We start from the raw sequence: 22,125 nt of genomic DNA, 5'->3' as shown, positions 1-22,125 counted from the left end.
AGCGGGGCGCACAATTCCGAAAGCCAGTCGCGAGGGCGGGGGCGGGTCACGTCTGGGACACCCGGCACTGATGGAACCGCAGGGCCTCCGAGAAGAAAAGGTCACGGCGCCTGGAGGTAGCTGGGCCCTGACGACTTCACTGCTGCGGGGGAGGGGGGGGGAGGTGTCGGGAAAAACGGGCACCAACGGACTGCGGACACCTTACTACCGGGGCCTGGCCAAGGCAGAGGTGAAAGCTGTGGCCTCGCCGCGGCGCCGCCCTCGCGTCGCCCGACCCCGGGAACAGGTGGCCGGAAGGGGGCCTCTCCCTCTCCTCCCCGCACGTTTCCTCAGCGTCCGTCCCCGCCCGCCACCGGCCCCTCGCTAAGGAGGCCTCACGCACAGCGGTGTCCTGTCCAGGGAGAGCGGGCCGAAAGCGCACGCGCGACACCCGCCGCCCTCAGCGCGGGGCTCGGGAGATCGAGGAACCAGGACAAACCTGCACGACGGGCCCAAGATCTCGCGAGACTGGGCAGGCCGCCCCCCCCCCCCCCCCCCGCGCGGGCCTGCCGGAAGCGGAAGTCGGCTCGTGGCCCGAGTGGCTCCGTTACCTTGGAGAGCTGAAGTAGTGGGAGATCCCGTGGCCGCGCTGCGGGCCGGAGGTGGGTGCTCCTGCGCGTGTGGCCGGCGGGGTGCGGCCCGAGCTGGGCAGACGCGGCCCTCGGCGGGCGATCGTGGCCGCGGGGAGCAAGGAGCCGGGCGGGCCGCGCCGAGTGGCCTCCCCTCGCCCTCGCGTCTGGGGAGGGAGCAGGCCTGCCAGGGCCGCGGGAGACCAGCCCAGTGCGCTCCGACAGCGGACTGGGAAGCCGGTGCGCGTCCCCCCGGGCAGCAGAAGCCCCCAGTGGTCATTGGTCCCCAAGGCCGCTCGCCTGCAGCCACTGCGCCGCGCGGTTTTACCTGTGTTCGAGACCGGTCCGAAAGGCTGAGCCCCTGCCTTCCACCGAGGGGCACGTACCTTGTGCCGGCCGTGCCTGAACCGGCTTCTGGGTCCTGAAGGCCCCGCGTTCTCCGCCGCCACTTGGGCGCTCGCGCTCGCTTTCCAGCCAGCGTGGCAAGTCTCCGGAGCGCTTTTAGGACAGCCCCTTCACTCACTGAGGCCCTTGTGTTCCTCGCCCTCCCCACCACCTTTTGCGGGTTTCCTTCCAGGGAATCAAACGTTTTTCTCCCTTCCCCCAGATCGAAACAACATAAACATTAAATAGTACAACTGCCTCAAAGTGCTGGGGTAAGTAAAGCTCAGATCGATTAAAATTATATTTAAATTTCATTGTCGTGAGTAACAATAGAGATTTTTGTTTACTTGTGAGAAGGGGACCGTAGGAGAACATAGAAATTGAGTGGCATTTTTGCCTTGTCTTGGAGTTTCTACTCCCCATCTGGTTGGGTATGGGTCATCCTTCTGGTGGTTTCTGTGATTCCTATAGAAACCCAGGCATGATGGTCATTGGCTGAACTTATTATTACAAATCATACCTTGGGTTTGAGAATTTGACATCTGAGAAAGTGGAAAGTCTGAGAGCAGCAGCCTAAGAAAGATTAAAACGTCTAGGTATTGCTTCTTGCATCCACACAGTAGTCTTGGTTTAATGTTGCTGGGATGAGGGTAGAATTATAAATATTTGCATATGTTTTGGGGGATTTGGATGAGAAACAAACTAATGAAGAAATTGTCTTCCACTGTCACGTCTTTGTCAAAAAGTTTTATTGTAAGTTGAAGTAATACAGTAAGAAAAATAATTGCAGGATGTCCGATTTGAAAGTTTTCGTATGATGTCACATATATCCCAAGTCAGAAAACAGGTGTTAGGAGTCTTGAGGCAAAGAGTAGAAAGATGAAGTCTGGGTTAGGAAAGACAGCGACGGGAGTCCTGACCAGTATGTGGTCAAGGAAGACTGGGAAGGGGGGAGCTCCCTACAGCACGCTGATAGGCTGGCTTCCACGTCTTGGATAAAGTTTAAAAGAAGAGAAGTCTTTGTCCCATGGCGTCTCGAGGATGAGGCCTTTTGTCACCTAAGCCAAATCTTTTCTTAGAGGTAGAGGGCTCCCGGAGAATGTGGGTAAGGAAATACTACTTGAACGAATCCAGAATGGGCCTGGGAAACCCAACTAATACAGATTTGTTAGACAGTGTCTATAGTAGTTTTCATTTTGTCACAGTACAGGAGCGCATTGGATGCCATTATAAAGTACCCTAAACTTGAGTAGCTGTTCATTTAAATGCCTATTTGCTTTTCCATTTTTGTGTCTCTCCTGTATTTTCAGTCTTTCACTTTTTTACTGGTTCTTTTTTCTTTTCCTATAAACCTAACCTCAGGTACTTTGTCCTGGGAAAAATAGGAGATAATTTTCCAGTAACCCTTTAGCTACTGCCTTTTTCTTGTTTTCAGCGAAGCTTCTTGAAAACTTAGTCCGTAGTCAGTGTAGATTTCTACTTCCTTACCTTCCAGTTACTTTTCAATTAACTGCAGTCCTGTTTCAATCCCTAGTACTCTAAAATAATCACCTCCTAATGGCTAAACCCAATTAGTTTTCTCTTCTTGGTTCTATCATTGTACTGTTCAACATTGAGGACCATTCACTCTAGTCTCTTGCCTTCTATGGTAAGCTCACTTTGCTGGTTCTTATCGGTTTTCTTCTTTATCTTCAACTTCCTTATACGTCGGTGTTCTCCAGGATTCTGTTCCTTGATACTCTTCTTATTCCACAATCTTCCTGAGGAATCTCCTCCATTCTGACAGCATTAACCACCATCAGAATTGCTGATGTCTCCCGTATTTATCATCAACTTGCTTCTCAGTCCCAAATAGGTAACTGTGAGCTGACTCTCCGTGTGGATGGGCATAACGTAACTAACTTCAAACTCTTGTGTACCCTTGCCCACCCTTCTTCCTGGGGTTCCCATGGCACCATAGGCCATGCGCTCATTTGGCTAGAAGCCTGGAAGTTATCCTTTGTCTCCCCTGCCACCCCACAACATCTAGTGAGTGATTAATTTCTCCTGGAATCTTACCTGTCCTCACAGTTGCTTCCTCAGACTGAGCCCTACAGCAGTGCAGTAAGCTGCCTTTGGTCTGTCCTCGCTAATCTGTGCTCTGCCCGGTTAGAAAAGCGATCCTTCTAAATAGTCGGCTTGCTCTGGAGACTTCTCTGCTTAAACCACCTAGGACTCCCCATTTCCTACCAGAATAAGTGCACAGTTGTTTATGTGGAATACACAGTTTTTCATAATTCGATCCCTGCCTATTTTTCCAGCTTCATTTCTTGACATTCACTGTTCCTCCCTTTATACCACGTCTGTCTTACGCTATAGACCAAGAGTTCTTTGGCGGTAGAGACCACGATATATTGTTCATCTTTGTATCCTGGGTGCCAGTTAGTACATCTATATTACAGAAGTCAAGAAATACTGAATTGAATGTTTAAAACTATCTGAAGTTTAAAAGTACACAAAGACGTTTATGAATACCCTGCCTAAAATTGTTCATCTCTTGGTTTTTCACTATCTGGTAAGATAATGTGACTTTTTAAAAAAATTCTCAGAGAACTGTATTAAAAACAACAGAATTTCAGGATGACAGACGCTTCTGAAGCTGTTCCAAATTTTGAAGAGATGTTCGCCAGTAGATTCACAGAAGATGACCAAGAATACCAGGAATACCTGAAGCGCCCTCCTGAGTCCCCTCCGATCGTCGAGGAGTGGACTAGCAGAGCCGCTGGGAACCAGAGAAATAGAGGCAATCGGTATGTATCATGGGAGGACACCTGCGGATGGCTGACGTGGGAGAGGACGGCTTTAATCCGTTAGCCCCCGAGGCCAGCGAGGGCAGGGACCGATGTTTTTGTTTGGTACTCCTGGTGCCGACCGCCTGCCTGCACAGAGCAAGCGGCCAGTAAACGTGTGCCTTAGTATTTTGTCGGCACCATGTATTTTTCCCTTGCTGTTCAGTTGTGTGTGTCTTAATGTTCTGTTTTAAAATGTTCTTCCTGTGGACTGACATTTGATTTTCTTTGCAAATATACTTGAAAATCCCAGAGTCTTCTATAAAACTCTGTGTTAGATTCCATAGAGAAGGTACTGTCTTTGGCTTATACTTGAGAAAGAAATTTATACAATAGAAATTATGTCTATGTAAGAATTCAAAATAGATGAATAGATTACCATACTGCTTTTGTACAATCAAATAGAATTCAGTTTGAGAACTATTCTGTTGTTTTGGGTTTTGTGTTGTGGTCTGCCTATTTCTCTGCAAAGCGTATCCAGTGTGATACTAGAAGAATGATTTAAATTTGGGGAATGTTTTGACTAACTGGTGCTATAACATTTCTGCGGAGAAAAATGTTTTTTACCCCCTTGTGGACGGAATAGTAGACTGAAATAAAATGCACTGGGATAGAGTTGTCATTTGTGTTTTTTAAAAGAGAAGTATAAAAATCTTTTTGTTTTGCTGTTGTAGGTTGCAAGATAACAGACAGTTTAGAGGTAGGGATAGCAGACGGGGGTGGCCCAGTGACAATCGATCAAATCAGTGGCATGGACGATCCTGGGGTAACAATTACCCGCAGCACAGACAAGAACCTTACTACCCCCACCAGTACGGACACTATGGTTACAACCAACGGCCTCCCTATGGTTACTACTGATGGAAGCGGCAGCAGCTTTTAGTAAAACCATTACTCTGTTAACGTGACAAAAGTTTGTATCTTCTGTTGGTCATAGTTTTACGTTTGATTTCAGAGAGTGGATTATTAACTTTTTGGTACTTCTGACTTTATTTTTTTTTAAATGAGATCTTACCAGAGACATTATGGTTGCTGGGAATAAGTATGCCTCTAAAAAGGTTGTGGATTTATTACCTGACTTCTACCTCAGATTTTTTCTTTGTTTCATGACTTAACAGGCTTTGAGCTTGCTGTGTGTTTTCTTTGTTTGACCTCTAGGAGTTCTGTCTTTGTTTTACACAGAAATAAAAATTTTAAAGTAGAAAATGCCTGATTTTACTTTTTTTTTTTTTTAATGTTTATGAGAGAGAGAGACAGAACAGGAGTGGGGGAGGGGCAGAGAAAGAGGGAGACACAGAATCCCAAGCAGGCCCCAGGCTCTGAGCTGTCAGCACAGAGCCCAATGCGGGGCTTGAACTCAGGAACCACGAGATCATGACCTGAGCCAAAGTCGGATGCTTAACCAACTGAGCCACCCACGCACTCCTGCTTGATTTTATTTTGTAAGATAAGGAAGTATCCATTTACTTGGATATGCTCATTCCGAAGTTTTTGCAGAGGTTAGTACAGTCAACTCATGAATGCACAATTATGCCTACTTGTACTGTGTTGTATGTGACCTCAGCAGTTGAAAGGTAAAACAATTGTAGATACTTCTTTTGGCTTTTGTTATGACCGTGGTACTTTATAATTACTCCAGGTATGAGTCAGCTCCACAATCATTTTGGTCTCTTTTTAGAGGGATGTCAAGAATAAAGCTGTAAAATAAGGAAGGAACTCTTCTCAGTTTCAGTGTCTTGATCCAGTGGTGGGTGAGATTAGGGTACACGATCATTTCATACAAACTCTAAGGCTTTTTGCCAACTTAAACATAGCAGATGAAAACTCATGTTATACAAAAGTTTAACTCTGTAAACCCTTTCTTTTCCAATGGTATGTATATAACGCTGCATCCTGACTACTTTCATGGTATTTAACGTGGGCTGATTGAACAGTGTTCTATCCACTTCCAAATGTGCACCTTTGCTGCTTCCTCTTGTATAAATAAAGTGACGCTGTAACTTGCTTTTACACTGATCGTTTTGTTTCAGATCATTTTAATGGCCACTACAATGGTGTTATTCAGCTAATAAAATACTTAAGATGAAACAATTTCTTCCTCAAGTTTTGGCAGTTGATGTGATGAACCTTCTGGGGTTTTTTTGCTCTTTCCTTCATATCTGTTGAAAAGTTTATTTGGCTTAAGAGTAATGTTAAGAGTAGAAGTTTCATCATGGGGAAAAGGAATTTATTTTTTTTTTTTTTTTAATTTTTTTTTTCAACGTTTATTTATTTATTTTTGGGACAGAGAGAGACAGAGCATGAACGGGGGAGGGACAGAGAGAGAGGGAGACACAGAATCGGAAACAGGCTCCAGGCTCCGAGCCATCAGCCCAGAGCCTGACGCGGGGCTCGAACTCACGGACCGCGAGATCGTGACCTGGCTGAAGTCGGACGCTTAACCGACTGCGCCACCCGGGCGCCCCGGGAAAAGGAATTTAAAGGCAACTTCTTAAATCTGCCTTCTGCTGCCTCCTCTCTTAACACTCCACTCTAGGCCCTTGAGGTTGACTTCTCCATGCTCTGGAGCCAACTCTCCCCTCCCCCCTTCCTGAAGAGCCATCCTTTCAGGTAACTTTTATTGGAAAGGATCTAATAAAACCGGATCTTCACATTCAGATGTGAATGAAATTTTAGCAAGAAGGGTTTTCCCTGTACCCCTCTAATTACATCAGTAGGCACAGTGCTGTTACAGCTTTAACTGGAGACCACAGATACTTAGCCTAGAGAGTTAAGGATAGCCTCACAGCACCCCAAGATCCTGTCTGAAGGCAGATGGGTTATTAAAAATGTCTGTCAACTGATAAAGCACAGGCACTGACTCACCCGGATAGTAACTGGCCACAGCTTTACAACAGGATCTCTGCCGTACCGGCTCCTGGCCCTAATTAGGGAGACCGATGGGCCCGTGGGGCTGGAGTGAGGGATGGGTCTCAGGAAACTCAAAGGAAAGGTTATTTTCTAATAGTATTTAAATCTCTTAATCCTAGTACGGTAAGATCACAGATGGCCCGAGACTCAGCCCTGCTTGAAAACAGGAGTCCCTTTAACGCGAGTTATTTCTGCATTCTGCTAGAGTAGCCTATATGGTGGTGGGTTTTTTTTCTTTTTTTTAAATAGCAAGTCACCATTAGCCTGTCCCCTATCTGCTTAAAACTGAGAGGAAATAATAGACACGGTTTCTGCTTCATGTGGGAGAGACTGAAAGTAACATTTAAAAAAGGATAATTTAAGAGTGAGAAGAATTAAAATCGTGTCAGATGGAATTAATCTCAAATAGACCGTCTGTTGTTGACAGCATCTAGCATTAGCATAAGGAGTCCTGGCTTCCAGTCCTGTTCTCACGAGGTGTGTGACCTTGAGAAAATCACTTACACTTGGAGCTTATTTGCTTCCCTGTCAGGATAAGGAGAACACTCACCCTGCTACTCTTCACAGGGTGATCGTGAAAAGAAGTGAGCAAACATACAAGGGCTTAAGGTAGAAATGAGAGCTTGTGACCATTACACCCCCAGCGGTACGTAACCGGTGCCGCATAAACGTTCGTTCTGTCAACGGGAGGGAAGGACGCGGTGAGAGGTGAATCACAGCACGGCTGTGAAGCATGTGGAGTAACTGACAGAAGATGGGGGAGAGCAGGAGACACTGCGAGTGAAGACTTGTGATTCTTAAGTGAATTAATACACGAACTAGCAAAAGAAGAAATTATATGCTTCAGAAAATAACAAATTTCAAATATCAAATGTATATAAACATTAAGCTAAAAATTAGTAGCATTTGCTATTTGGAAATCCCTGATTTTAAAATGTCGAATGCTGATGATGGAAGCACATCAGGTTAATACTGACTGAGACCAGCTTGCTGGAGACTTGAGATGGAGGGGTTGTTTTTATTTTCTTTCTTGAGTGCTAGAGGGATTTGAGGTTATCCAGAGTACTAATAACCATCGGTCACAGCTCCGAGTACAGTTTGAGTTCTTGAAACCAGATAGGAAAAAGAGATCTGGTGAGACTTGTAGCATGGTTTTGGGTTTCAAAGCTGCCTTCCTTATAATGTTCAACAGACAGGATGTAATTTTTCCCTTTGTAATTGATTCGCCTAAAGGAAAACATAGAACTGCGTGACAGAATTAAGAGTAATGAAATGTCAGTTTTAAGTTTAGAATACTAAAATGGAAGGAAATGATTTTTGGCCCTGAAGATTATTGATATCATAACTCTGAACTCTAATAAAAGCCCTACACTTTGTTTCTAAAACAAATACAGTTATTTTAACACCTTTAAAATTTTCCCAGACCTATTCCGTTTGATTCATTTAACCCAAACAAGATTTGGCTGTGTATGGAAATCTGTACCCCTGGCCTTTGACTTCTTTTAATTAACACTGTTTATAGTGAAAGGGAATTTTTTTTATTATTAGGAAATGTGGGAAATATACTCCCAGCTTGAGTATATTAACTTCATAACTTCAATCAGTTGGGAAGATTACTTGTGAAAGTGCTTCCTTTGGTAATGTTAGACAAATTGAGTTATCACAAACCATTCACTGAAAACCTTACTTGGGATTTCTTTCAGTATCTTGTATTTTGACCAAAGAAGCATATTTGAGATAGATAAGGATTCTGAAATACTAAATAGGCTTTGGCTAATTCTGTGTGAAAAAACCTAATTATATGGGTCCCTCAGTGTCTTTCCTCTATTTATGAATTTAGAAATGTGTGCTTTTACAGTCCTCTGGCTTTTAATTTAGAATGAATTAAGGCCAACAGGAGTAAATACTCTTGACATTGGTAGGAGTTCGTGATGTTAGTTTTTAGATTACTACTTCAGAAATCACATATATTCTCTGTATTCTGAATTACCTAAACCAAGATTTCTCCTGGCTCCTAATTACAGAGCCAAATAAACAACTAGATTCAAATAGATTATACCACTGGACTCCACGGCAGACTTGAGCAAGTACTTCCTCCTTTCCAGAAGTCTAGACCTCTACTAGGACCAGCTTTTAAGGGAAATAGGGACAGTGACAGAGATCCTTGAGCCCGTGGACATTCTGGGAGAGAACGGCCCCGGGTCAAGCTGGCCGCATGGGTCTCATCAATAAGGCTACATGGTATCAGGAATGTGCCAGAGATGAAGAGGAATTAGCTTCAGCCCCTGGAACACTGTCGAAGCCAGAAGGCGCAGTGATCTGGGGAGCTGGTTATCAGTGCCCTCAGTGCAGAAAAGTGGAAAAGAGATGTGGGTAATACCACCCCAGATCTTTAGATTTACCGGACAGTATGGGAGAAGCAGGTTAGTGATGAGGACGTCTTCCATCAAAACGGCTAACATGTCATCGGACTGCCCCCTCGCAGGACTAAGTGAAAGCACTCCCACGCTATGCATCACGGGGCTGGGCACGTCACAGGTTGTGAGTCCGTGTCGGCCGTGTGCCTCCAGAAGTAGTAGTGGGGTGTGGGGCACCTCTGGGCCGACGTGGGTGCAAGAGGTGTAGCTCGCAGGTCCTTCGCCAACGTCTCCATGGGCTGGCAGGCTAATTCGGTTGGTGTTTTCATTCCCGTCCCTAAGGGCCCACAGAGCCCTATGTATCGATTACCAGCTAGATTTTCTCCGAGTTTTCAGCAGCTTCTCTGGAGACAGCTTCAGGGCTGATGTGATGATGATCTCATGGTTTTTTCCACCACCCGTGCCTTGAGCTCCCTAAGGCCCTCCCGCCTTGCTCTGAATTACATAAATGAAGCTGCTCTCATTGCTAAAGGCCGGAGCTTTTTCATTTGAGTCTGTTTTTCTCATTTTAAAATTTCTTTCATTATATATGTTCGGTGTATATACAAAATAATAAACGTTACAAAAAAGTGAAACACTACACCTAGGAAGGATCTGCGCTCACCCAGCGGTCATGGCCTGTTGTGTACACTTCTCTTTTATCATGCCCACCCAAATATATATAAATTAGATATGTATTTTTCCTTTATCACAGATTATATATGTGTGTGTGTGTGCACGCACACACACATACACACACACACACACAGACATGTACACTATTCTTTGTTCATGCAATATAGACATCACTCCAGGTCAGTAACTATAGATTAAAAGCTAATTTTAATAGCATAATACTCTATAGTATGGATTTGCTGTTGATTATATGATGAGTCTCCTACAGGCAGACGCTTAGATTGTTACCCTTTTTTTGCCCATATACTCTGGCATTTTTATGTGTTCTATGAGGCATTCTCAAAAAGTAGGATAATCAGATTAAAACACCTGTATTTTTAATAAGTGCCACATTTTCTAAAACACTGTAGCAATTCACATTCCCGTGAGCAATGAGAGTGTACATGTGTGTGTCTCCCCCCTCCCTCCCTAGGCCTTCAACTTTTTGTCTAGATGGCCGTAGGCTTTTTTGTTTTTGAAGTCAGACAACTTTACTAGGTTGTATCTCCTTGTCAACCATTTGTCCGTATTTCCCCTGGGACACTGCACCTTTTATTCCTTAAATTCATATTTTATTTTTTCAATATTTTCTTCATTTTATCTTGAAATCTTTGTTCTGCTCCATTTTGGGGGGGGTTCTTTTTCAGGACCCCAGTTATGTCTGTTGACTGCCCCTTCCTGACTTCTAGATCTGACATTTTCCTTTGTTTGCTCACCTCCTTCTATCCTGCCCCCCAAATTCTATGCCGTATTTTCAACCTTTTTTGTGTTTCCAACGTGGCCTTTATTTCCGTGATGCTTTCATTAAAAAAAAAAAACAACTGATCAGCCACATTTCAAGTGCTCAGTAACCACATGTGCCTAGCAGCCGCCACACTGACAGCACAGCTTTGGAAGAGGGCTAAAGGCTTAGAGTCACGTTGACGTGACTCCCTCCCTTATTCTCCATGGCTCTCCAACCCACCCAGGTATCTCTAGAGAAACATAAGGCTCTGAAACCATGTGAAAGCCACTGTGACAGTAAAGCCACATCGTGGAGAAGTTTCATGTAGAAATGACCACAGAGTCTATACAAACTGCTGCCAACTTTGGGGGTTCTCCCCCGCTGACTCTAACAGCAAGGGGGCTAGATGGATCCTGTGGCACTCACCTAGAAAAGGATTAGAAAATGCTGAGAACCGTATCAGTTGAATTCTGAGGATTGTCTGAGGACAGCCCACGTGGACAGAAGTAGGTAGTCTTCTCAGAGCCTGGAAAAAGGGAGCATCAGTGTCCAGAGTTGTCCCAGGAGAGGGGCTGAGGAGACAGAATGGGTCTATCGCAGATGGTCAGAGCTCCCTGCTCCGCCCTCCTCCCTCCCCTGGTTCTGATCCCAGGCTCTCCAAGCGCTCTTCAGATGCTGACTGGCTTCGTCAAGAGACTTCCCAAAGTGACAGAATGTTCTAGCTGGAGGATCCCACTATACAGTCTGTTTGGCAGGTGTGTTCTTCACTCAAATTAATAAATTGGTATCTTGTTTCGAAATGAATTCCTTGCTAATTTTCCAGCCCAATTCCATTTTCAATCACCAACTAAATGGGATTTCTGAAAGCGGCAGAATTAAGGGAGACAAACTTAAGACCATGCTGACTCCACTAAAGCACTGAGCCAGACTCCTGAGTACCCAGCCGAGTAGAGGGCAGTTCACACACCCTGGCCTGAACTGAACTCAGGGAATGAGGGTATAAGCCTAAGAAATGTCTCCCAGACCAGACAGAAGAGTGTGGGACACTGGCGGGCACTACGGAGACTTCCTACTAGCACTGCTCACTTCAGATTAACGAAGCGGCTTTCTGCCGCTGCATTATGGTGCCACCTCTTGGACGTAAACTGAAAATCCAGCTTCTTAAAATTTTTAGGCCCTAGTCACATGCATTTGAAAATTCTGTAGTGGGGGCCCCGGTGGGTTTTTACATTTATATTCTGCACTACAGTTAAGGAACCACCTGTGTTTGGAACCTGAAACACCACGAGGGTGGCAACCCATCCTCTGGTTCTCCCCCACCCCAACCACCAAGGAGTGGGGGGAAGCCGAGCGGGAGCCCGCTCTTCCTAGTGGCATTGGCGTCTTTTCCTGCCGGCGGGGGGGGGGGGGGGGGCGGCGGGGGCGGCACGTGGACGTGAGGCCTAGGGCTGCTGCCTTTTTGCCTCCAAGTGGGCACGAGGCTGAAGCGGGCGCTGTCAGCTGCAGTGGGTCCTTTATGATGACACTGAGCTGCTGCCTCTGGACTTGCCAGGTATCAGGCCAGTGAATCTTTATCACGTAAGCCAGATGGAGTTGGGTTTCTGCTACTTGTTCTTAAGCCAAGACCAGGTCCAAGGGAGACACATCTGGAGGCAGTATGACATAATGGCTTAGAAAAGAAGGCCGTGGAGTGGGACCCATGCTCTGCCATTAATACTGACCGTGACCTTCTCCTTGGTTCCTATCCACAGAGTAAGAGTTGACCAGATGACTGTTTCCCAGCCCTTTCGCCATCAACAATTTTTATTATTGTTCCTTCTTTGTGGAATTTGTATTTTTAAAGATTTTTGTTTCCCCGTACATTTTCTCAGGTACTTGGACAAAAGCACACAACTGCTTTGGTTCTGATCGGCAAAGGTAATGAAATTATGTACCTTTACCAAATCACTATAATTTGCATTGGAGATTTAAAAACAAGATCTTTATTACTCGCTTTTGAAGCTTGAATATACATATGATTTCTGACAGGCCTTTACCAATACTGAGAATAGCTGCCAGGTCCTCTCTCTTAAGGCTCTCTGGAGAGTCTTCAGAAATACCAGATTTGAAGACTACAGCTACCATCCAAGGAGGACGAAAAGTCAGTGACTTCCCCGAAATTACAAGTCTTAGTTGTTCTTGTTTACTTTTTCACAAAATGCTCCACAGAGTTTTAAAAAGACACAGAAAGCATTTTCGTATTTAGATACGCCTTTTAAAATACAAACTAAGAGCACAAAGCAGTGTGACAGGTCTTCTTCTGTCACCTGTGAGCTGGACCTGAAGGCAATCCTCGGAACCCTGAGGTGGCCGCAGAAATAGCACTTTAATTCACAATCACGATGAACCGCATCCAACCAGGAGTCCAGGGATCGGGTTCCAGCTGCCACCCTGCGCCATGAGATCCCGAAGAACTCTCTCAACTTCGGGACATCAGAAGCCCCGTCACAGAACGAAACGGACTGAGTGAGGTCATCCTAAACAACTTTTCCAGCTCTCTTATTTTGTGATGCCACAAAATCAGAGTAACATACTCCAAGCTGGGGTCAGGGATTTTAGAACCTATATTGAACGTAGAGTACTTTTAAATTCCTATTCTTGCGTTCTGTTGTTAAACATGTATTTTTTCCACGTTCTTTTGTGCACTGAAATATATTTTCTTATTTAACAGCCTCTCCATTAATACCAATAAAAAAAGCTTTCCAAGGATGTGTTTTTCTCAAAACTGGCTTTTATTTCTTTTCCACTTGCTGCTTTAATTTCTCCAAGATCTCTTCTGGAGTTGTGGAGGCCAAAAGCTTCACCACTTTCTCACGAGATTTACCACCCTGGACCAAAAGGAGAAAATGGTGTCAGGATAACCCCGAGACAGCAGACCTCAGAGGCACCCATCGTGGCAGTGTCCTCATGGGGCCAGCGTGGTGGCCTGGGGCTGTCCTGACAGCTTAGCCATCGCTTTCTCCCGGTCATTTCTGATTTCAACACAGATTAGCTCAGATTCCACCTTCTACCAATTTTTGCACTCCAGATCTAGGGATTTTACATTCATGTATCAATTTCTGTAATAATAAGAATTGGCATTACAATTTCAAAATGAATAGAGTCCAGATGTAGAATGCTCTGTTTTTAAATAACTTCTTTGTCGAAATTAAAAGTTAAAATTATTTTTTAAATTACCAAAACGAATATTGCAATTTTATATATAAACTTTGTGTAAAAATAATTCCAAACAAATTGCTGTTCTCTCTGTTCCACATTTCTGAAAACTCCAAACGAAAAGCAAATGCTATAATACTCGTTTTGAAACATCCTTTAAAGAAGGTAAAATGTGAGCAGGGATTATCTATCTCTAGGGGTAGAAGCTGGACTAGCAGAGGAGTGGGAAGTCCCCTTCAGGCAGATGTCAGGGCACTGGCAGAGAGTCAGGAGTTTCCTGCAACACAAGGGGGATGTATCGAGGGTAGTGGCCTGATGGGAGAATTTTCAGATGCAGCCTATTAACCAAGGACTCTGAATGCCAGCTGGGACCTAGATCTAGAGAGTGTATCACGAGAAAACAAACTGAGCTTTAAGAAACATAAACATGCTTGGGTCTTACTCCTGCCAAGTCTATTTTTGAGTAAGTCTAGAGATGTCCAGGAACCTGTGTTTTAGAAATCAATGCCAGGTGATTTTGATATCTACCCCTAGAGCAAACCCGTCGTGTGAATAACTTCATCTGGCCTCTCTTCCTAATCAGCTTTTCCGGGGAGCAAGGATAACGTGGGGAGACCAGAAACACCTGACAGACTCACTAATGGAGACGATAAGCAACAGGAACCCTTTCAGATTTTTAGAATGATGATGAAAGAGGAGACAAAATCAATCTGCCAGCAGATACAGGAAAACATGTGGGAAGAGGAAAATGCTCGAGATGGTGGCAACTAAGGACTAGACATACAGAGCGTGGTCACTCTGAGTAAGGGCTGAGGCAGCAGGAATGGAGGAAACTAAACAGAATTCACATAGTTTCGTGAGGAAATGAATGAGAGTTTTTTCAATGATTTGGAAAAGAAAAATCAGCATTAACATAGTAATATCTGACATGTAATAATCAAGCTGTTTTGAGAGAGAGACCTACCTTCTCCAGAACCACATCGCTCTTGCGGAGTTCTAAGACCTTGGAAAGATAGCGACAGAGCTCGGCATTAGCCTCTCCTTCCGACGGAGGCGCAGCAATGGCCACACTCACAGCTTCAGGTGTCAAGTCTGGAATGAGATCAGTGTGGACTTGACCCTTAAGGAGTTGTTTTTCTTCAAGAGGTGAAGCTATTTTGTAAAAGAGTTTGCATTCACCTGGCACATAGTAGGTTTCCAATGAATAACTATTGCACAAAGAAATGAACGAGCAAACTACTCAAGCTTTAGGGTACACAAACATGATAAATAAGCCCTCACCACTTCAGGAAAGAAATCCACAGAAAGTCTACATCTACCCCCATCCTGCTGATCAAGAGAAGCTCAGAACCCTGGGCAGTGTCCTGGATGTAGGCTACTGGAAACTGCGTGGGGTGGCAGGACGAACCCCAAGGCAAGGTCAGGCTGGGTCAGCAGTGTCACAAAGGAAGCGGGACGGAGGCAGCTCGCTGCACTGGACAAGGGTTGTTCGGGGCTCAGGAAAGGAGAGGACTGGCCTGGTTCGGCTCGCGTGAAATGCCTGTTTCATGTCTTTAAGGTGCAACATTTAAACATTTACACAGCACTTGCGCACGGTAACTTGAGGGCACACGCGTTTTAGGGACTTCACAGATATTAACTTGTTTAATCCTCGTAAGAACCTCACGAAGAAGATATTCATACCATTATTATCCCCAGTTTACAAACGAGGAAACCGAAGTCAAGATGTGCCCAAGGTCACCCGGTGACAAAGTGATGCTGTAACTCAAAGTCGTTTGGCTACATGCTTTGAACTCCAGGGCCAGTCTGCACAGTGGCCGTGACCCCCATCAGTACAGCCTCTATAAAGAGCGGCCCGCCTGCAGCCCACTCCACTGTCCTTCCGAGAGCGGAGTTCTCACAGTAGTTCTCAAGTGGGCTGAACCTGGTCCCCCACGTAGGGATTCTCAGGCGTTTTCACATGCTTACGCCTTGCCTGTGTCAACCACACAGCCACAGAATCTCGTACAACAGCCCGCCGCCTGGCCTGTCACCGTGCGCTGCGTTAGTACCTTTCAAATCCAGACACGTCTCACAACGGACGGAAAAGAAAGCGTTCGTACGGATTTTGTCTTGCTGGTACACAAAATACCTGTGCACCTTCTAGCTGACGGCATCTCAGACGCGATGAAACATGGTATGCTGACACGAGACAGGGTCCACAACAACTACTCAGAAAAGGCAGACTAACACGGCCACCGGCACAAACCACAGCCTAGTACCCCAATTCTGAGGTCTTGTTTTCCAAAGTGTAAAAACAAAACAAAACAAAACAACAAAAAAGAAGGAGCTTTAGAGGTTAAAAAGACCTTCAAAATAATTCAGATCAACAGTTTTCAGACTTCTCATTCGGAATACAGCCCTTCCCCACCTCCCCGGCTCTGCACCCACAGAAGTTCCCCTGGGCTCCCAGCATTTAAAATAAATGTAAACATAGCTGCCTGCTGGCCTCCCCTTGTCCACCTAAAACACCCCCGAGGCACCTTTTGGGCTCCAGGGAATAGCCTGAAAGCTTCCTAGTCCAGTATCGTCTCCCATAGATGAAAAGAACTGGGCCCAGAAAAATTCTTTATTGTTTTAAAACAAGTCCACACAGGAGCTGCTGATCAGGACTCTCAGACACCAGGTTTTCTCTTCCTCCTTGGGCCAATGGTCATTAAACTCGACCAAAATGTCTCTTCTTTCTTTCTCTGGCTAATGTCTCCAGTTTTGAAATAGGACAAACGCAGTAATTCTAGGCTGCACGTGTTTCCGCGTGTGTCCTTTTCAAAATACCGTATTAAAAAAAAAGAAAATACACGATAGTTCATCTCACTTGGTATGCTGTAAATATCATATATTCACTTTTGACACTGGATTTACTTACACTTTTACATTAGAATCTAGAATCTTAAAACGGAGAAGCCTCCAATCACGAATATGAAAACCCTGACTGTACAGACCGACTTTCCGCTAACCAAGGCAAAGGGAGGATGGAGGAGAACCCCCCCCCCAGCCCCAGCCCCTTCGTGACCCCCACCCCCGGGGCCAGATGTACCTGTTACAGCGTTTTGTTTGGAACCAGGTTTGGCATGGATGGCTACGGTGACACAACCTTTAGGATCAACTGCCACAGGACCTAAGGGAGGAAGTGGTGTCTCTGGCTCCTTGGTCTGGCTTTTACCCTAAAACGACAACAACCACACTACAACTTTACAAGCTATAAAATACGTTTGCGCACATCTGATCCTTCCTCTACTCCCTTTCACCCTTAACCAAGACGAATGAGTCGTGTCCAGGGATTTCTGGCCACCCGGAAAGGTTTTCCAAGCATTCCAAATCAATTCTTCCACGAAGCCCTCCAATCAGCCCAACGGAGCGTTTTGTTGCTGCCTTGGGGGGCCGGGACTCTGGCTTCCACACCTGAGCGCTGGTTCCTACCGTCTGCGCTGTATCCCCCGTTCTCCAGGCGCAGACACCACTTACTAACTCATCTCTGCATCCCCTGCAGCCCGAGGTGAGGACCGTCCGCGAGCAACTAGGCCGGAAGTGTGCGTGTATTGGGGAGAGAGGAAGGGACGACGGAGGTAGCTCTCTAGCAGAGCCTCCCATGCCTGGACCGGGGCAGCAGGTGCGCAGCCGGCGTGCCCGCCAGGAGCTCAGCCCCCGCCGCCCGGGACCCAGAGCGGAGGGCGGTCGGGCCCGGGGCGCCGCCGCGAGCCTCCCACGCCGGGTGGCGCAGGCCGTGCCGGGACCGCGGGGGCGCCTAGCCTGCGTGAGGGGCGGGCCCCCTGGGAGCGCGGGGACCCGGCCTCAGAGCCGGCAGACGGGTCTCGGGGAGCCGCGGGCTGCCGGCGGCCCTCGCCCACCCGCGGGGCCCGCCTCTCTCCCGCGCGCCGCCCACCCTCCCCTGCCACGGGGCTTGCCACTGGCCTTGTTCGTCGCACCAGCTTTCTTGGGCATCTCCGCACTTAAAGGGAGCCGGCCGGAGTCTCCAGCCCCGCGTCCCGACCCGAGCCGCCTCAGCCCGCGGCCCAGCCGCAGCATCCCCGCGGGGAAGCCGGGCGGAGGCGGAGCGGCGCCGGAAGAGCGCTCCGCGCCTGCGCGCGCGGCCGGCGGGAGCGACCCCACAGGCCCGCGCCTCTGCTCCGGCCCGAGGGCGACCCCTCCCGGCCGGCGGGAGCACGACCCCTCATCCTGGAAAGTAGCCCCGGAGACGGAGACGAGGATCCCGGCCCCCCCACCCCTCCCTGGCTCCGCACACGCAGCACGTAGGTAGGCTGTGTTACCTCTGCTCTTCTCTTTCCTCCTAAGAAAAGGATCGCAGTGAGAGGCAAGGAGTGCACCGGGGCGGGTGTCTTGTGGCTCCCGCTGCCACCACCATGCGGACGCTGCTTCCCGTGGCCCACAGGTGGACGTGGAGCCTCGTGCGGCCTCAGCCCTGGGGTGTATCCCACGTGCCGATGGAGCACCTGCCTTGTGCCAGGCGCTGAGGATTCCACCGTGTCAGAGGCGAGGAAATCACATTCTGGTGTGGGATGTGCGAGACGAGACTGGAGAAGTGGGCAGAGGCAGGACTGGCGCAGTCCAACCCGTGCTGTTTGAGAAAGACCGCGGGCTGCAGCGTGGCCCGTGGACGAGGCGCGGGACCTGCCGCTGACATGCCAGACGGCAGTGGGACAGCGAGCTCACGGCGGGTCAGGGCACGGATATTCGGGAGGGAGAGACCTGGCTTTTCATCCTGCCTCCCCCCTTACCGACCTTGTTAAACGTGACATTTCCCCGCCTGTGAAGTGGGTGTTAGTACTTACCGCAGCCTGACGCGAGACACAAGTGAGAACGTGTGGCAGGTACTCAGCGCAGAGCCTGGCACACGGGCATCACTCTGGTAGCTGCTAGTGGTACTACCCAGTGGGGACTCAGTCCTCACACGGCAAGTCTTCCTTCTCCCCCTCCCGAGATTAGAACGGGTGAGAAAACCCTGAGGCCAGTAAAAAAGGTCCAAGAAGCACAGAGGCAACAGCGGTCACTACTGCGGTTCCGACGCGTTGCTTTAAGGCAGCAGCAAGGCGCTCATATTTTGTGCTGCAATAAATACCTCCATTCCTTACAAATAACGTTAAAACCTCAATTAACTAGAAACCTTGTTCCAGAACGCGGTTACACTCAACTTTCGGAAGAAAAAGACAAATGACCAAAAAATAAATACAAGGATAATATTTATTTTTTAAAAATTCCAGGGGATGTCCCAGATCCGTAAACAGTTCCGTTTCTTGTACGTTCTGTAGCACCTTCAGTTACAATCCTTGTTCAGTGCAACGTACTTGAAAAGCCCTTGAAATGCCTCTAATGTCAAAAACCATGAACTTACTTACCTATTCCACACTTTAAGGTGGAAGTACTTTCCATAATGGTTACTACAGCTGGTTAATCTGCGCCTGCCAGTTAATCTGTAATTAACCAGAACGACACATTCCATAGATATTCCAGTTAACTGACGTTTATGTCCATATGTTACCAGAGAAAAATTTCCCTTCTTCAGCGATTTTGAGACCTCTGCCACCGACACACATCACTACCTCCTTGAAAATATAAAATGAAGTACTATTTTAAATGAAATTTTTTGTCCTAATTACTATTATTTAGAAAAAATTCTTTTTAAGCTGTTACTTAAAGAATTGTGATTTTTTTAACCATCTTCCCAAACTATGTGATAGATCTTAATTACACATAGGGTTTGTTTTTTTTTTTTTTTACAAGATAATCGTTTTCAAGGGAAAAAGATAATGTTATTTATATAAAAATTTTGCTTTATAAAAAAGTATATAAATGTTATTCTGCCAGGTATACTTCCTATCCCCTCCCAAAACGGCTATAACCTGTGACATGAAGGAGGTATAAACATGAAACATAGCTTACTTCCTGGGTAGAACTGTGTCGGTGACAAAGTACACTTTTCAGCAGGAGTGATGCTGTTGGAGATCTTTAAAATTCCAAAGTAGTTGTCAGAAAGGTTAGTATTTTATTCAGTTTCCTGTTGTGTTAGATTATCACCACAATGTGGAACCGATGCCCGTGTAGCCAGTCACCATCTCAGTCTCGGGCATCCTCAGGACCATCCCCCGGACAGCTACCAGCAAGTGCAGTGGTGCACCTTGGTGATGAAGAATCCAGTCCTAGACTATACCTTTAGATCCTCTGTGTATATCACATTATTGTGAATTTGTACCAACTCCATTTATAGTTTAAAGCTGTACTATGTAACACATGACTATACTATTATAAAATATCCTTTTTTGTAAATGCATTGAAAATGTTCTTGGGCATTTATTAGGCCTGCTTCTAGAAATATTATGAATGCTAACAACCAGATATTTCAAAACTCCAAATATAAGGTCAGTTTTCTTAATTTTCTGAAATCAGTTATTTGAATTAATAGGAATTCTGTAGGAATACTGACCCGTCTCATCTCATGTAATCTTCAAAACAGATAAGCCTAGAAGTCCATCTCATCTAACCCTCACAACAGTTAAAACAACACAACCATCTGTCTAAAACAAGAATCTTTCAATTATAAAACTGTGGAAAGACCATGAGTCAGCTCATCTACGAAATTATACGAGATAAAGCTGAAACAGCTTTTTTAAGGTTACACCCAGTTCTTTTTCCCTAAGGTTATAAGAAAAAGGAGAATCTGCTTTTAAACCATGCAGAGATTTAAATCAATATTGTTCATGTCCTCTAAGAAACCAAAATGTTTCTGATCTCACAATTATAAATATTCATGACATTCAGACTATTTTTTGTGGCCAGTTTTATAGGCCTTTGAGACTAGACTGTATGGTACTCTTCAGCCAAGATGTATCAGAATGCTGGATTATGTATAAAATATGATTTCTGGTATCTGTCCATCTTCTATCGAAGTGCCGTTATTATTGCCCGGGGAACTAAAAAAGAAAAAAACAGTCTTGCCAGCAGCAGGTGCCTCATGCACGACTTTCTTCAATCCTTTTGTGCCATAGTGGGAATCTGGGCCCTAAATGAGAACAAAAGGTTCGTTAGTAATTTTCATTTAATAAGCACTCAATTTAATGTGGTGTTTTAATTAGGTTAATGATCTGTTGTATTTCATTACTGTTCTTGTATGAAATTTTATGCTATGTCACTTCATGAAAAATGGAATTTTTGCTACAAAACTAGTTAATGATTAAAAATAATGTAGAACTCCGCTTTTAGAGAACAGGGAAATGGTTTTAAGAAAATAATTATTTTATCTTCTGTCAAACATTCAATCTCCTACTCAAGCAAAGGGCTACTGCTTATAAAGAACCATGTCAGAGCAGAGCTATGCTGACAGGCACTTCTTTTCTCCAAGCAGTGGAATATTTCAGCTCCCAGCTTCCTTCTTTCCCTTCTTCCTGAAGGCTTTATTGTCTGTGACTCTCCGTTTCTATGGAGAACACACTCTCTGTAACATGGGAGAGGAAACCCACCAGTTCACCATCGAGAACATTCCGGAAGGCTCTTACTTTGAGTGTGGCGCATGCTGTGTAGCACACATTGGGCAGGATCTCTATAGGTTCTTTGAACATGACCCTGAATGTGTTAGCAGTCCCATCACAACTGAATCCGGTATCATTCTGTCCCAGGGTTTGTTTTTTTTCATATTCAATGATCTGTAATTTTTCAAAGACAAGTTACACTTAAGCGAAATCAACTGAAGCAAAGTTTCACAGAAAAGCCCACGGAGCCCTTAGGAACAGGAGAGTGTAAGTCTTGCCTACTTCTCTCTAACCACCAGAGACGGCTGGACCACGAGGTCGACGGGGGGGGGGGGGGGGGGGGGGGAATGCCAGCTAACCGCAACTCGGCTGCAGGACACAGGGGCTTGCCCAGGAGACACCAACCCGGGGAACTGGTTTTTAGAACACCTGGATTTTAGATACGTGAGGAAAACAGGCCTCTCCTCCTTGCTAGCCTGTGTCTTGCTGCTAGGAAATTCCCATAGCGTTTCCTATGTCTAAATGTTACTTACTGAAATTAAAATGACCTGAAATGCAGTATTCAGGTATGTAGATATTAAAAATGTGAAAACCCCATTTTTTCAATTTAGTTCCATAATCTGTGCCACACCCTCAAGGAGCTTCCAGTCACTAGACACGTGTCCAGCGACAGTGCAGTGCAGAACTGGCAGTAAAAGAGCAATGCAGAAGAGGAGAATTTTATTTTGCCAGGAAGGAGTGAGAGTTGGAAGAGCTCCAGCCAGGGCCTACCGGGTTACAAAGCTACAAAGGTACAAAGGTCCATGCGAGGGAACATCACGTGCAGAGGCAGAGGCTCACAGACCTGCCTGTTCACATACATTAGGTAAAAACAGTAACAGTAAA

General features: G+C 46.0%; 3 protein-coding genes across 9 annotated transcripts in view; 1 reads left to right on the top strand and 2 right to left on the bottom strand.

The window, feature by feature from the left end:
• The first annotated feature begins 525 nt into the window (after positions 1-525).
• Positions 526-5,830, top strand: RAMAC (RNA guanine-7 methyltransferase activating subunit). 4 transcript variants are annotated; one of them, XM_058736438.1, is made up of 4 exons: positions 526-641; positions 1,216-1,264; positions 3,611-3,781; positions 4,495-5,830. In XM_058736438.1, exons 3-4 carry the CDS (start codon positions 3,612-3,614, stop codon positions 4,679-4,681), a joined length of 357 nt encoding a protein of 118 aa, XP_058592421.1. In that variant the 5' UTR covers positions 526-641; positions 1,216-1,264; position 3,611; the 3' UTR covers positions 4,682-5,830. The 4 variants fall into 4 exon arrangements, with proteins under 4 accessions (XP_058592421.1, XP_058592419.1, XP_058592418.1 ...); XM_058736436.1 differs by having other exon boundaries at positions 3,581-3,781; XM_058736435.1 differs by having other exon boundaries at positions 527-641; positions 3,603-3,781.
• A 1,902-nt stretch (positions 5,831-7,732) lies between these two features.
• Positions 7,733-17,833, bottom strand: C7H15orf40 (chromosome 7 C15orf40 homolog). 4 transcript variants are annotated; one of them, XM_058736432.1, is made up of 4 exons: positions 17,672-17,833; positions 16,797-16,923; positions 14,685-14,812; positions 7,733-7,957 (listed from the first exon to the last, which is right to left on the bottom strand). In XM_058736432.1, exons 1-4 carry the CDS (start codon positions 17,783-17,785, stop codon positions 7,916-7,918), a joined length of 411 nt encoding a protein of 136 aa, XP_058592415.1. In that variant the 5' UTR covers positions 17,786-17,833; the 3' UTR covers positions 7,733-7,915. The 4 variants fall into 4 exon arrangements, with proteins under 4 accessions (XP_058592415.1, XP_058592417.1, XP_058592414.1 ...); XM_058736434.1 differs by lacking the exon at positions 7,733-7,957 and adding an exon at positions 7,967-11,385; XM_058736431.1 differs by lacking the exon at positions 7,733-7,957 and adding an exon at positions 13,276-13,392.
• A 1,107-nt stretch (positions 17,834-18,940) lies between these two features.
• Positions 18,941-22,125, bottom strand: part of BTBD1 (BTB domain containing 1) — a 43,038-nt gene continuing 39,853 nt past the window's right edge. The window contains exons 7-8 of the mRNA XM_058736429.1: positions 21,268-21,414; positions 18,941-20,774 (exon numbers count right to left, since the gene is read on the bottom strand). Coding sequence (XP_058592412.1) covers positions 20,616-20,774; positions 21,268-21,414 — 306 coding nt within the window. The 3' untranslated portion in view covers positions 18,941-20,615. The remainder of the gene's footprint in view (positions 20,775-21,267; positions 21,415-22,125) is intronic.

The sequence above is a fragment of the Neofelis nebulosa genome, chromosome 7, assembly GCF_028018385.1.
Source record: "Neofelis nebulosa isolate mNeoNeb1 chromosome 7, mNeoNeb1.pri, whole genome shotgun sequence".
Classification (NCBI taxonomy): domain Eukaryota; kingdom Metazoa; phylum Chordata; class Mammalia; order Carnivora; family Felidae; genus Neofelis; species Neofelis nebulosa.
This window is presented reverse-complemented; position numbering and strand designations above follow the sequence as displayed.